Here is a 13,601-nt window from a genome sequence, read left to right as displayed (position 1 = left end):
TGACCAGAGAGATTTGTGAAGAGCAGGAGCAGCTCCTTGTCATGGAGCCTCTGTGTCCCCGGCTGCTGCCTTCATCCCCTGCTGATGTCCTTCTCAGAGGCATCTGGTTCTCTAAGTATATGGAGTGTATACTGGAAGGTTTGATCAAGTCCCTCTCCAAAGACTCCCAAGTGAGCTTAGCTTTCACAGGATAAGTTGACAGGTCTCCTTAGAAAAGACCCAGAAGCAGACAACCAAAATGTTCCAGGGGGCTGGAAAAATTCCCCTTTATGAAAGGTTTTTCGTTTGGTTTAGAAACAAGGGAGGGAGCACAATAGGGGAGTATAAAATTATGCATAGTGTTGAGAAAATGGAAACAGAATCTGCCATGATACTAGAAACAGGTCATCAGAGCAAAACATGTTTATCTAAGAGAATTGCTATCCTGTGCATTACGGTTTTCCAGCTCTGACAATTCACTCCTCTACATACCATGAGGTTTATTAATATTTGTTTAATGCTTAAAAGTGTTCTGTGTTTAAAAATAAAAGTTACAAGCATTCTATCTATGTATAAATTAAGTCAGCACAATTTCTTTCTGTGCCCAATTTCTGCCCTATTCATTGCTTACATCACATGCTGTGTTTTTTAAAACCTTCAGCTTAAATATTCTGAGTTTATAATCCTGTCTCTTCTTTCTTCCACCATGTACCCTTCAGATTGACTTTCTAAATTCAGTGATCGTGGATCTTCAAAGGAAAAATGAAGAACTGAAATTGAAAGTGGAAATGATGTCTGAGGCAGCACTCAATGGCAATGAGGAAGAAGCTATTAATTATGACAGGTTGGTTACTTACAATATCAGCTGGAAATTTTGGTAGCATTTTAGAATTGAGGCTGTTGAACTGGCCTCATTAAATGCCAGCCAGAAATTCCTGAAGTATTACTGTGGTTTTCAAACTGTATACTTGCAAGTAACCCTATTGAAGAACCTTGGGACTGCAGAGGATCCTGGGCCATCTGTAGAGTGCACACTCTGTTCATGGGGCTCACAGAGTGAGCATTTTAGACCTCCCCATGGCCACTAGGTCAATTGAGAGATGACCTCAGACACCCCCAGGGTCTTCCTGCAACTGTGCATCACACAGTTATGGTGGGCAGGCTATCTTTGGGGAGTTATTTCACCAGTATTGACCTTCTAATTGACAAACACTTGGTAAGCTTCTGAGGAACCTCTGAGTGCCCAGAAAGGATTTTTAAATGCTATGGCTATGTCACTACTAATTCACATCATGCACCTTTATTTACTGTTCATCTTTACTAAGCTGAGTGTCATGATTAAGCCACTGTTTTTGTGCTGCCAGTGTGGATAGAGCTTTGACTTCCTCCAGCCCAGTGAATTTGATTCCCACATACAGATGGCAGGAAGTGAGTTAACAGCTACCCCATCTGAGACTCGCTGAAACTTTGACCCACAATTGTCAAGGATATAGACAAGTTAAGATTTTAACCCTGTTTCTCTTTAGTGCATGACTCCCAGACTAGTCAAGGACACAGGACAATCCTCTTTTAAATTAGTCTAAAACCTTGGTGTGAATTTCAGACTGTTTGTATCCCTATTCCCCCCCCCCCCGCAAATACGTTGAGATATGAGAAATCTCTGCAGTTCACAACAAGCAGTAATGTATTTCTGTGTAGGTTTCCAAGGTAAAGTGTAGAAAGCTTCTGCAAAAGGCAGATGATCTTGCCTGCGGGCCCAAACCCTCCCAAATCAGTACAAAAGCAGGAAGTGTTTTGATCTGAAGGCAGCCCTCTTGAGGGAAGTTTTTAATATTTAATGCGGTATTGTTTTTAACACTCAATTGGGAGCCGCCCAGAGTGGCTGAGGAAACTCAGCCAGATGGGCGGGGTATAAATTATTATTATTATTATTATTATTATTATTATTATTATTATTATTATTATTATTTCCTATAGATTTCCTGTCTCTTTAGAATCACTGTTCTCCGTAAAAACATAATGAAATTCTAGTCTTACTTATCAAATTTTGATCTTGGCAGTGAGGAAGAAAACCAAATCAAGAAGAAGCCTCGCCTTTTCTGTGACATTTGTGACTGTTTTGATCTCCATGACACTGAAGATTGTCCGACTCAAGCACAGGCGTTAGACGAACCTCCACATTCGACTTACCATGGCAGCCGAAAGGAAGAGCGCCCCTATTGCGAAATCTGCGAAGTGTTTGGGCACTGGGCTACAAATTGCAATGACGACGAGACCTTCTGATGCAGGAGAGGACCAGGGAAAAGAAACTTTGCTCTGTGCATTAGTCGGACCGTGTCCACCCCCAACCATTGAGGGGCTGATGGCGCCGGAAAGAAAAGGGCAGCCACCCTTGCCCTCCCCAACCTCTTCACAACCAACAGACATAGAGATATTTTGGTCTTCCATAGCAAAATAACCCTAAGTTAAATGAAAATAGAAATAAATAATTTACTAGGCAGATTGCTGCCATTTTCTTTTCCAACTTCTGGGTTTGCATTATCTTTAAAGAGGAACTTCCCATATGTCATGTTGTTTAGCTGTAAGAGGGAAACAGCAACACTCTAGTTATGTTTTAGCTTATTTAAAGACCTTAAAATTATGCTGTTAATTTTCATATTTGCACTATGCTCTTAAAGCTGCAGTTGTACGTTTTTAGATTTTGTAAAGTTTTCAACACTGGAATGAGTTAAGAGATGAGCTCTTCTTTATTATTTTCAACTGCTCAGTTATCTCTTGTTCAAAGAATATGTGAGCTCTGGTGCACTACCTAGAGATCAGTAGTGCCTTTATTTCAGCAAGATTTCTTAATGGTGTGAAATTTTGTTTAGAAAAATATCATGAAGCAGGTAAGCCAACAAGCTACTGTGCAGAAACTTTTTATAACAAAGCCTCTAAGCTGCGCACATGGACGGACCTCCCTTTCCACGTTCTTTCAGCTTCTGTAGAGTTGTACATAATAAGTACATATATAAATATATTTAAGAAAAAGGTTTATATTTTGAAAAATTCTTGTTGTCTTTAGTGCTTCTTTTCATCTGAACTCCTCAGAGGACCTTTGTGCACAGCACAGTCACTTGATTTAATAACTTTAGATAGCCTCAATCTTGGGAGATTTTTTCTGACTGAGTTTATTTTGTGTGTGTTTGCAAAAAAAGGAAAATAAATCAGCAAATTTGTATCCTGTAAAAGGTTTTTATTAAAGCCCATTCACAAATCAAGACTTTTTAAATGAACAAATAATTTATTTATTTCCCCCTTGGTCTGAATTTAGTTCCAGATGAATGTAAAACAGAAAATTCAATATTTAAGAATTATGGATTTTCTAAGAAGCAAAAAAAACCTTATATGAAATGAAGAAAATGTAAAACCAACAGGCTTGTGCTGTTATGGGTGAAATCGTGCCATGCATTGAAGTGGATGTAAAATTTCTGATGGAGTTAATGCTGTGGGTCACTGAACCCAGGTCAAGGTGACACCACTTAAGCTGGTTTAGGTCTCTCTTCTTTTGAATGTCTCAAAAACAAATGTAAAAAAGAGAAGCTATATGTTCCCTGCTCTCTGTACATTAGAGGAATTTAACTCTTGTATAACTTTGTGTGTATGTGTGTGTGTATATATATATATATATATATATATATATATATATATATATATGCGCACCTCTGATGTATTTTTCCTCCAGATTACAGACAGTATTTGGCATATGAGTACAATTTAATGTAATTGTTGGAAATTTGGAGTAATGAATGTATAAAAGGGTTAGGGAAAAAAGCAGGGAAATCAGTATTAAACTAAACGGAGTGTACTGTAGCTTTAATAAAACGGTTATTCTCTTGTCACCTGTGTTGTTTTTCTTTTTCTTTGAGATTACAAAACCCAGAATGCCAAACTGCTTACAAGCCATTTAGGCGTATAAGTGAGTAAGTAAACAAATAAAAATTCTGCAGTGCCCAGGTTGGACTGGGACCATGCCCAAGAAAGTGTTAAGTCGGCTCTGTGACAGGTTCTGCTCTTTTTGTTTGTCATCATCACTTAATGCTAAACATGTTTTTATCATCTTATTAGGGTGCAATGGTTTTTCATCAGGTTTGCTAAGGGAAATTTGGGTGTGAGAAGCAAGTGTTCTTACTTGTGTCTCAGGCAGGTGTAGGTAGCCAGGTGCCTTCTAGATGTTGTTGGACTCCCAACTCCCAGCAAAATCTGGATAGTCCCAGATCAGTTATCCCTGCTCTAAGACAAACCTTTGAGAGTTTTAAACTGCAGTCCTATACACACTTACCTGGAAGTGAGCCCCATTAATGCAGTAGCACTTCCTTCTGAGTAGACATGCATCAGATTGCACTGATAAGAGGTGGGAAGAGAGAGGTGGGAAGCTAGCCGCTGAAGGTTCCAGTAGGAGCAAGAAATACCATAATGTGAACCCTTTATAGGACATCTGAACCTAGAATCGGGAAAATGTTTGCCTGCTCCAATACCTGATGACTTCCCAAAAGTAGGCCTATATCATCCCCTCCCCTACAATGCACGTGTTGACACCATTTATGACTCAGGCATTCTATCCAAGCCCACCAATGTTCCCAGCCCTTATTTTATGGATATACCAAACCAGTGTATCTTCTTGGCACTGCCTTAGACAATTTATCATACTTCTGTATCTGTTTAATAGCAGGTAACTGCACTCACTCTCCCTACTACCGCTGCTGTCTTCATCTATGACTTTTCAGTACATGCCACATGGAAAAAAATGTTGTGTTGCATGCATGGCAATTTTCTTATCCTTCCAAAGAAGAACAGATTTTTTCAGAGAAGCAACATTAAGAAAGTAAGGTTGAAACCTAGTTGCTCAGATGCCCCAATCCAATGAAACTAGCAGTAGATCTTTTAAAAAAGAATAAGGTTATTTCTAAACTTTGTGAGCGAACATATACACTTTATAATATATATTATAACTGCACTTTATTATATATAGTTATCTTATTGAGTTGATTTTATATGTGTATATTTTTTCATTAGAAAAATAACCACTCCAGTGCAGTTGAAGCATCTGACAGCTGGGGAAAAGTTTTTTTTATTTCCCTAGATACCCCCAAAATACATTATTAAAACCTGAATTCTCGTATTAAAACCACAACTTGCAATGGTACACATCTTATTTATTAAGTGATCCACAAGTTAGTTTAAACCTTTGAAACTGGTCTTCGGTTTTCTGGAGAATTTGTAAACAAAATGAAGCTCTACCCCTCAGGCAAAGGTATATTTGTGCTTCGTTCCTCTGCCAGTCTTACTTTGTGAGTCAGCTTTTCCATGAGGGCCATACACCACATTCTTTACCCAGCATTCAAGTTCACACCTTTTAAGTCCTTCCAGAATGTGGCTATAACTCTATGTGCTGCCACTAAAAGAAATCCAGTTAGTGGTTTATCCACCAAGTCCTGGTTGTCATTTAGACACATATTCAGTAACACAAGCTCTGGAGACTTTGTGACATGCTGAAGGGAGAGGTTTCTAATACTTTTGCTTCCCCTGTGCCTTCTGCACCTGCCACCAGCACTACAGGCTGTAAGAGACAACATCTGTGCAAGTTCTCTTGGGTTTTAAAAAATAAAACTGGCTTATAGTTTATATAGCAGAGTTAAAAACTTAGAAGCTGGATCTAACCAATCCTTCCTCCACCACCTCTGTCTCATTCACACATCACTATCATTGCTTAAAAGAGTAAATAAAAGACACAGGTCCCATTGGGAAGCAGAAAAAAAATGGTTCTTTACTTACATTTTCTTCATATTTACAAATATGGCTTTGAATTCTATGCCTTACATGGGGAGCTAGTTTCTCAAGCCTGCCTTGTGTGTGTGAAAGAGAGACCACAGAGTGTGTTGTTGTTTAGTTGTTTAGTCATGTCCAACTCTTTGTGATCACATGGACCAGAGCACACCAGGCATTCCTCTCTTCCACTGCCTCCCTCAGTTTCGTCAAATTCATGTTTGCAGTTTCGAGAACATTGTCTTTTTTTTTTTAAAGATTTTTATTAAAGTTTTCAAAGTATTACAAAAAGAAAAAAAGAAAAAGAAAAAATACAAAATAAAAACAGTTAAAAACAATTCAATCTTTTCGTGTCTTATCTTTCATTCGCTTGTTCCCCAGACCTCCTCACACCTCCCTTTTTTGTATCCAGTTCAATTGGTTGGTTCATCAAATCCTTTCCCTCTTTATTTTTATCCTAATCTTTAATCTTAATATATTAGAACTTTGAATTATCCCCTGTTAACAGTCCATTTTTACACATCTTTATAACATTACTGCTAAAAACCACTTAGCTTCAATCCAACATCGTTCTAACATTCATTAATTTTGCAATATTTCTGTAAATAATCTTTAAATTTCTTCCAATCTTCTTCCACCGACTCTTCTCCCTGGTCTCGGATTCTGCCGGTCATTTCCGCCAATTCCATGTAGTCCATCACCTTCATCTGCCATTCTTCCAGGGTGGGTAGATCTTGTGTCTTCCAATACTTTGTGATAAGTATTCTTGCTGCTGTTGTGGCGTACAAAAAGAAAGTTCTATCCTTCTTTGGCACCAATTGGCCGACCATGCCCAGGAGAAAGGCCTCTGGTTTCTTCAGGAAGGTATATTTAAATACCTTTTTCATTTCATTATATATCATCTATCTTTAAATAAATTCCCATTTTTAGCTGTCATGTTAATCCCCAGGTATTTCACTTTCTTAACCACTATTAAACCTGTCTCGTTCTGAAACCTCTCTTAATCGCTGTTAAATTTTTCTCTAAAACCTTTGTTTTTAACTTATTCAGCTTAAATCCTGCAACCTGACCAAATTCTTGAATCAGTTCCAAAACTCTTTGAGTACTAGATTCTGGCTCCTGCAATGTCAATACTAAGTCATCTGCAAATGCTCTCAGTTTGTACTGTTTGGCTCCGACCTGTATACCTTTAACCAACCGGTCCCTTCTAATCATATTCAGCAAAACCTCCAGGACCGATATAAAAAGCAATGGGGAGATTGGGCAACCTTGTCGTGTCCCTTTTTCTATCTTAAATTCCTCCGTAACCACATTGTTAACAATTAATTTGGCCTTTTGTTCAGAATAAATTGCACTTATACCATTTCCAAAACCTTGACCCACCCCCATCCCCTGTAGATTCTTCTTCATAAAGCTCCAATAAATATTGAAAGGCTTTCTCCGCGTCCACAAATATCAAAACTGCCTTAGTATTGATATTCACTTGTAGTTTTTCTAAAATATCGATTATGTTTCTCATATTATCAGACAAGTGTCTACCCGGGAGAAAGCCTGCTTGATCTTTATGAATCTCTTCCACTAACACTTTTGTTAGTCTTGTAGCCAAAATATCTGCAAAGATTTTGTAATCCACATTCAACAATGATATGGGGCGGTAGTTCTTAAGCTGAGTCTTTTCAGTCTCTGTTTTCGCTATAAGAGTGATATACGCTTCCTTCCACGACTCTGGTGCCCTTTTCCCTTCCAGTATTTCATTACAGACTTCCTTTAAAGGTTGTACTAACCATTCTTTTAAAGATCTGTAATATCTAGAAGTCAGTCCATCTGGTCCTGGAGATTTGCCCAATTGCATATTCTGAATGGCACCTTCTACCTCCTGTTCAGTTATTTTATAGTTCAACATTAATTTATTTTCTTGAGAGATTTTTTGTAATCCATTAATCTTCAAAAATCGGTCTATGTCAATTTCTTTCTGTGGCCCTTGTGTATATAGTTGTTTAAAGTACCTCTGGAAACAGTTTCTAATCTCGGCTGGGTTCTGTATGTTCTTTCCTTCCACTTCTATATTTATAATAGTGTTTAATTTTTGTCTTTTTTTCATTTGCCAGGCCAACAATTTCCCACATTTGTTAGCTGACTCAAATGTCTTTTGTCTCATTTGTTTAATTTTCCATTCTATTTCCTGATTGATCATTTTCATATATTGTACTTGATATAACTTTATTTCTCTCAAGATCTCTTGCGACTTTGATTTTGCTCTCAATTTCTTCTCACTTTATTTTCTCCAAAATTTTATCTTTCTTCTCATTTTGGAGTCTCTTCTTTATTGCATTCTGTTGTATCAAGAACCCTCTCATGACCGCTTTGCTTGCGTCCCAGATTACTCTTTTTTCAACATTGGTATTAATGTTTATCTCGAAATAATCTCTCAGGGTTTTTTTGGCCCTCTTAGTCACTTCTTTGTCTCTAAATAAGGTGTCATTCATCCTCCATCTGAAAGAGCCAGTTGGTGTTAGCTTCATCTCCATCTTCACAGCATTATGGTCGGAGCAGGTTTTTGGGCAGATTTCCACTTTTCTTGTCTTCGGTGCCATTCCTCTAGTAACCCATATTTGGTCAATTCTTGTCCATGTCATTTTGGCTTCAGAAAAGAAAGTTCCCTCTCTACCCAAGGGATTCTTTGTTCTCCAGATATCTACTAAGTCCAAATTGTCTGTCATCTCAAAAAATGTTTTCGGTAATCTACCATCCTTGGTGACTACCTGTCTTTGTTCCTTGTCCATATTTGTAGATACCACTCCATTCATGTCCCCCATCAAAATCAGATTATAGTCCAAATAGTCCATCAAGATCTCATGCAACTTTTTAAAGAATTCAGATTTCCCCTCATTAGGTGCATAAACTCCTACTATCAGAAATTTCTCTCCTTGTATTTGAATCTCAATTGCCACAAATCTTCCTTGGTCGTCTTTAAAAATAAATTTCGGTGATAAACTCTCCTGTGCATAAATCACTACTCCTCTTTTTTTAACTTTATCCGATGAGATAAACTCCTGACCCAGTCTTTTATTGATCAATACTTTTCTATGTAGCCTTATCACATGTGTTTCCTGTAAACAAATCAAGTCCAATTGTTCCTTTTTTAATAAATGAAAGATTATTTTCCTTTTCTGAGGAGAGTTGAGGCCATTACAATTCCAACTTAATAGTTGCAGAGCCATGATGTAATTACTTTGCTTTCCCTCCAACTGCACCAAGTGTTTGTTCATGTTCTGTCGGTGGTGTCACCTTCTCTGAACCAGGCAATCCAAAAGATAGGTTTGCTATATCTAGTATTCCTCTTTCCAGTGCTCTTGGCTCTTCTCCAGATTCAGCTTCTTTCTGCAAATCTTCTCCGTGATCTTTCAAAAATCTGTCTTTGTCGTCAACTGATTTTATTTTTATCTTTCTTCCTTTGTAGCTAAAAGATAGGCCTTGGGGAAATTCCCACCTAAAGATTATTCTGTTACTTCTCAACAGGGCCACCAAATCTCCGTAGTTAAACCTAAGATCAAGAAGATGTTTCGGAATGTCCTTAAATATTTCCACTCTTGACTGATGTATCTCCAAAGTCTTTCGGAAATGCAGACTCAAGATTTTGTCTCTCTCCTCTTTTGTTCGGAGGGTAATCAAACAGTCTCTCACCTTGTTCTTCTTCCCTCCACTTCCAAGCCTAAATGCACTCACTATCTTAAATTCTTCCTTCTCCAAATCTGGTTTCCAAAAGTCTGCAAATTCCTGCATAAGAAAGTCAATCAAATTATCTTTCTCAAGTTCAGGTACAGCCCTGATCCTCAAATCCGTTTGTTTCTCCTTCAATTCAATCATAGACAGCATCGACCTATGGTCCTCAAGTTGTCTGTATATCGGTGGTATCTTCTCTTCAGTAGCAGTTGCTATTTCCTTTGCTTCTTCAGCTGTCTTTCGGGTCGAAGTAGATTCCTGTAGCAATTTCTCAATAGTTTCTGTATTGGTGTTCACCTTCTGTCCCAAATTGTTAATACTTGTAGTGTTTTGATCAATTTTAACTGATGCTTCAGCCACTTGTTTATTTGTTTCAGCTACTTGTTTAGTTAAATTTTCCAAAGATTCATTAATTTTTCCTAAAGCCAAAGCTAAAACATCTTCAGACGACATTCCTTTTGATTTAACTTGTACAGGTGCAGCCCCTGATGGTCCAGAAGGACCAGATGTTGATGCTCTTCGCTGCAGCCCAATATCTGTATGAAAGGATCTACCAGACCTCGTAGTTTTTTCTTGAAGCAACTCTTATCTTTTGTTTTCCATCTGCCATAACACTCTAGTTAAAGTCCAAGGTCAGTCCCACGGCCTGAGTTTGTTTTGAAGTGGAAAATTCCCCTGGCCCAGTTGTTATTGTAACAATTTCAAGTTTCCTCTAGGGGGACACAGTAGCAGTCAAAACTTGTTACCATAAAAAAGGTAACTTTTTTTTTTAATCCCCCAATTCGCAAAAAGACAACAGTTTCAATTACACTTAATTTCCAGTTACTTTAAAACCAGGAGAAGCCAGCCAGAAACACTGTATCTCTCTTGCAGAGTTAGCTGTCAAAAGTACTCTATTTGCCAGCAGCGCTTTTCACAGTACGGCATTCCTATTGTCCATAGGCAGTCCGTTCCCAGGTTTTAAGCGGTGGATTTTAGCTTCCTTTCCTCTCTTTTTTGCAGGAAAGTACGTTTCAAACCTTACCACCCTCCTCTCCTGCAATCAGGAGGGGAGATTGCTTATTTGACGTTAGGATTTTTGACCTTTTCAAACATCTCTCAAAGTTTTAGCTTACAGTCTCTTTGCTTTAGTCTATTTACAAGAAACGGAAGGCGGACTTCCTGTTTATGCCTCCCTGCTTCAGTGCCGAAATAATCCTTTTTCTTTCTTTATTTCCGATTTTATCTTAATCACGGGTAGTTGCTTTTATGGCCGAATTGTCCCAGGAAAAAGTCAGCGCTCTCCAATAACGGCTGTGCGGCTTCGCTCCGCGGAAGAAGCAGTCGACTCACAGCACCGCGCCACTCGCCCCGCTTTGCTCTGGAGCCCAAAAATGGGTTCCTTTGCAAATTGGGGGCGCGCGCGAAAGGTGCCCGCCGAGTCCCACGCTCACAGGCTTCACCCGCCTGTGATTTTTGAAGGGTCCCTGCTTCGCCGTAGCGGTGCAGACCCGATTCCCGCAGAGCCGGTCCCTCAAAGTCAGAGGGAATCTGCCATTACCGATGGCGCCAACCCAGAAGTCAGTTTCGAGAACATTGTCCAACCATCTCGTCCTCTGTCGTCCCCTTCTCCTTGTGCCCTCAATCTTTCCCAACATCAGCATCTTTTCCAGGGAGTCTCCTCTTCTCATGAGGTGGTCAAAGTATTGGAGCCTCAGCTTCAGGATCTGTCCTTCCAGTGAGATCACAGAGTGTATTCCCCCCATCTGTTAGTCTCAGCTCACCCTCTGCTGACGGGAGGTGTGCAAGGTTGCTTGGACCTGACAAGTTCTGCCCACGAAGAGACTCCTGGCCTCTGGGGCCTAACATCTGGCTGCTTCCACAGCCAGTTCCATACCAGGAGTTTCAACTGCAGATGGGCAGGGGGGTGGTCCTGGGTGGCAACGCACCTACCTGTGCAAGTGTACACAGGCACATAGATTGTAGCTTTATTTGTGCACCACTTTTGCACAGTGAACATGTCCATCATCCCAACAGCATTAGAACAGCAGAGCATGGAAGGGCAAGAATGTGCAATAAAACAGTACATCAATCTCTCAGTTTCCAAATATATTAATCCTTTCAACAAAAACCACAATAGTCTTGTGGCCCATTCTCTTGCTGCCAGCCTTCAGGTGTTGTGGTCCTGGGTTAAATTTAAAGCTTTATAGGTCAAAAACAGCACTTTGAATTGGGCTAGGAAGCTAATTGGCAGCTGGAACAGTCGGGCCAGGATGCTCAAACCGTCTTGCCTCAGTGAGCAATGTGGCTGCTGAATTCTGCACCAGCTGAAGCTTCTGAACTGCCTTCAGAGGCAGCCCAGAAAGAGACCTGTGGTCAGATGTGGTTCTTCAACCCTGCCTACCTCGCAGGGTTGTAAGTCTGGGCTGACAAGGAAGGCTTTGGTGCATCTCATTGGCACCTTCGGTTGAACCACTGGCACCTCTCAGACTATGTAATTGTCTGAGCTGAAGATCGCCGTGATGTGCTCCTTACCAGAGCTATGACGAGTGCTGACGACTGATGGACAGATCACCGGTTATTATGCTCCACGATGGCTATCCTCAACGCAGGCTTCAAGGAAGGAAACCAAGGCGCAAAGGGAACACTCAAATGAACAAAATGAACACTCAAGCCCTTCAAGATCATATTAAGCAGGATTGCTTCCAAACGACTCTTAAGGACCATCCGCATTCAGAATTCCCTGATAACATTGAGGAACTCTGGACCAAGCTAAAAACATCATTATTGCAGCCGGTGAACAAACTATTGGATACCAAACCAAGAAACACCAGGACTGGTTTGATAAGAATGACGGTGAGACTGAACACATTATTGACAAGAAACGGAAGGCCTTTCAGATCTGGCAAAGAGATAGAAACTGTGCCACTAAGAAAAAAACCTATGCCAATGCTAAGGCTGAGGTTCAAAGAAGAACCAGAGAACTAAAGAACACCTGGAGGATAAAAAAAGCTCAAGAGATCCAGCACTTAGCTGACGCTCATGATGCACAGAGTTTCCTTAAAGCCACAAAGACCATCTATGGGCCAATAAATCATGGCATATGCCCCCTACGCTCCACAGATGTGTGCTCTGATATACCGATCAAGAACAAGTTCTGCGAGGAACTAGACCAGGATGTCTTGAGCCTGCAAGCACCTTCTTGGTAGTGGCGCCCACCCTGTGGAACGCCCTCCCAGCAGATGTCAAAGAAATAACTCTCTGACTTTTAGAAGACATCTGAAGGCAGCCCTGTTTAGGGAAGTTTTTAATGACATGAGCCAACAGTGTGACACGGCAGCTAAAAAAGCCAATGCAATTCTGGGCTGCATCAATAGGAGTATAGCATCTAGATCAAGGGAAGTAATAGTGCCACTGTATTCTGCTCTGGTCAGACCTCACCTGGAGTACTGTGTCCAGTTCTGGGCACTACAGTTCAAGAAGGACACTGACAAACTGGAACGTGTCCAGAGGAGGGCAACCAAAATGGTCAAAGGCCTGGAAACGATGCCTTATGAGGAACGGCTAAGGGAGCTGGGCATGTTTAGCCTGGAGAAGAGGAGGTTAAGGGGTGATATGATAGCCATGTTCAAATATATAAAAGGATGTCACATAGAGGAGGGAGAAAGGTTGTTTTCTGCTGCTCCAGAGAAGTGGACACGGAGCAATGGATCCAAACTACAAGAAAGAAGATTCCACCTAAACATTAGGAAGAACTTCCTGACAGTAAGAGCTGTTCGACAGTGGAATTTGCTGCCAAGGAGTGTGGTGGAGTCTCCTTCTTTGGAGGTCTTTAAGTAGAGGCTTGACAACCATATGTCAGGAGTGCTCTGATGGTGTTTCCTGCTTGGCAGGGGGTTGGACTCGATGGCCCTTGTGGTCTATTCCAACTCTATGATTCTATGATTCTAATGTTTGAAGTTTTATTCTGTTTTTAGTGTTCTGCTGGGAGCTGCCCAGAGTGGCTGGTGAAACCTAACCAGATTGGGGGGGGGATATAAACAATAAAATTATTCTTATTGTTACTATTACTATTCCTGCTGAAAGAGTTCATCACAGCTGGCATAACCGCAGAG

The 13,601-nt window shown here is 40.3% G+C and overlaps 1 protein-coding gene across 17 annotated transcripts in view; it reads left to right on the top strand.

Annotated features, from left to right (window-relative positions):
* Positions 1 to 3,860, top strand: part of CLIP1 (CAP-Gly domain containing linker protein 1) — a 104,918-nt gene extending 101,058 nt beyond the window's left edge. For all 17 annotated transcript variants that reach the window (XM_077920205.1, XM_077920207.1, XM_077920213.1 and 14 more), the window contains 2 exons: positions 699 to 823; positions 2,040 to 3,860. In XM_077920205.1, coding sequence (XP_077776331.1) covers positions 699 to 823; positions 2,040 to 2,262 — 348 coding nt within the window. In that variant the 3' untranslated portion in view covers positions 2,263 to 3,860. The remainder of the gene's footprint in view (positions 1 to 698; positions 824 to 2,039) is intronic.
* The last annotated feature ends 9,741 nt before the right edge of the window (positions 3,861 to 13,601 follow it).

This window comes from Podarcis muralis, chromosome 16 (assembly GCF_964188315.1).
Source record: "Podarcis muralis chromosome 16, rPodMur119.hap1.1, whole genome shotgun sequence".
Classification (NCBI taxonomy): Eukaryota; Metazoa; Chordata; class Lepidosauria; order Squamata; family Lacertidae; genus Podarcis; species Podarcis muralis.
Note: the sequence above shows the minus strand (reverse complement) of the source record. Positions and strands in the feature narration are given on the sequence as shown.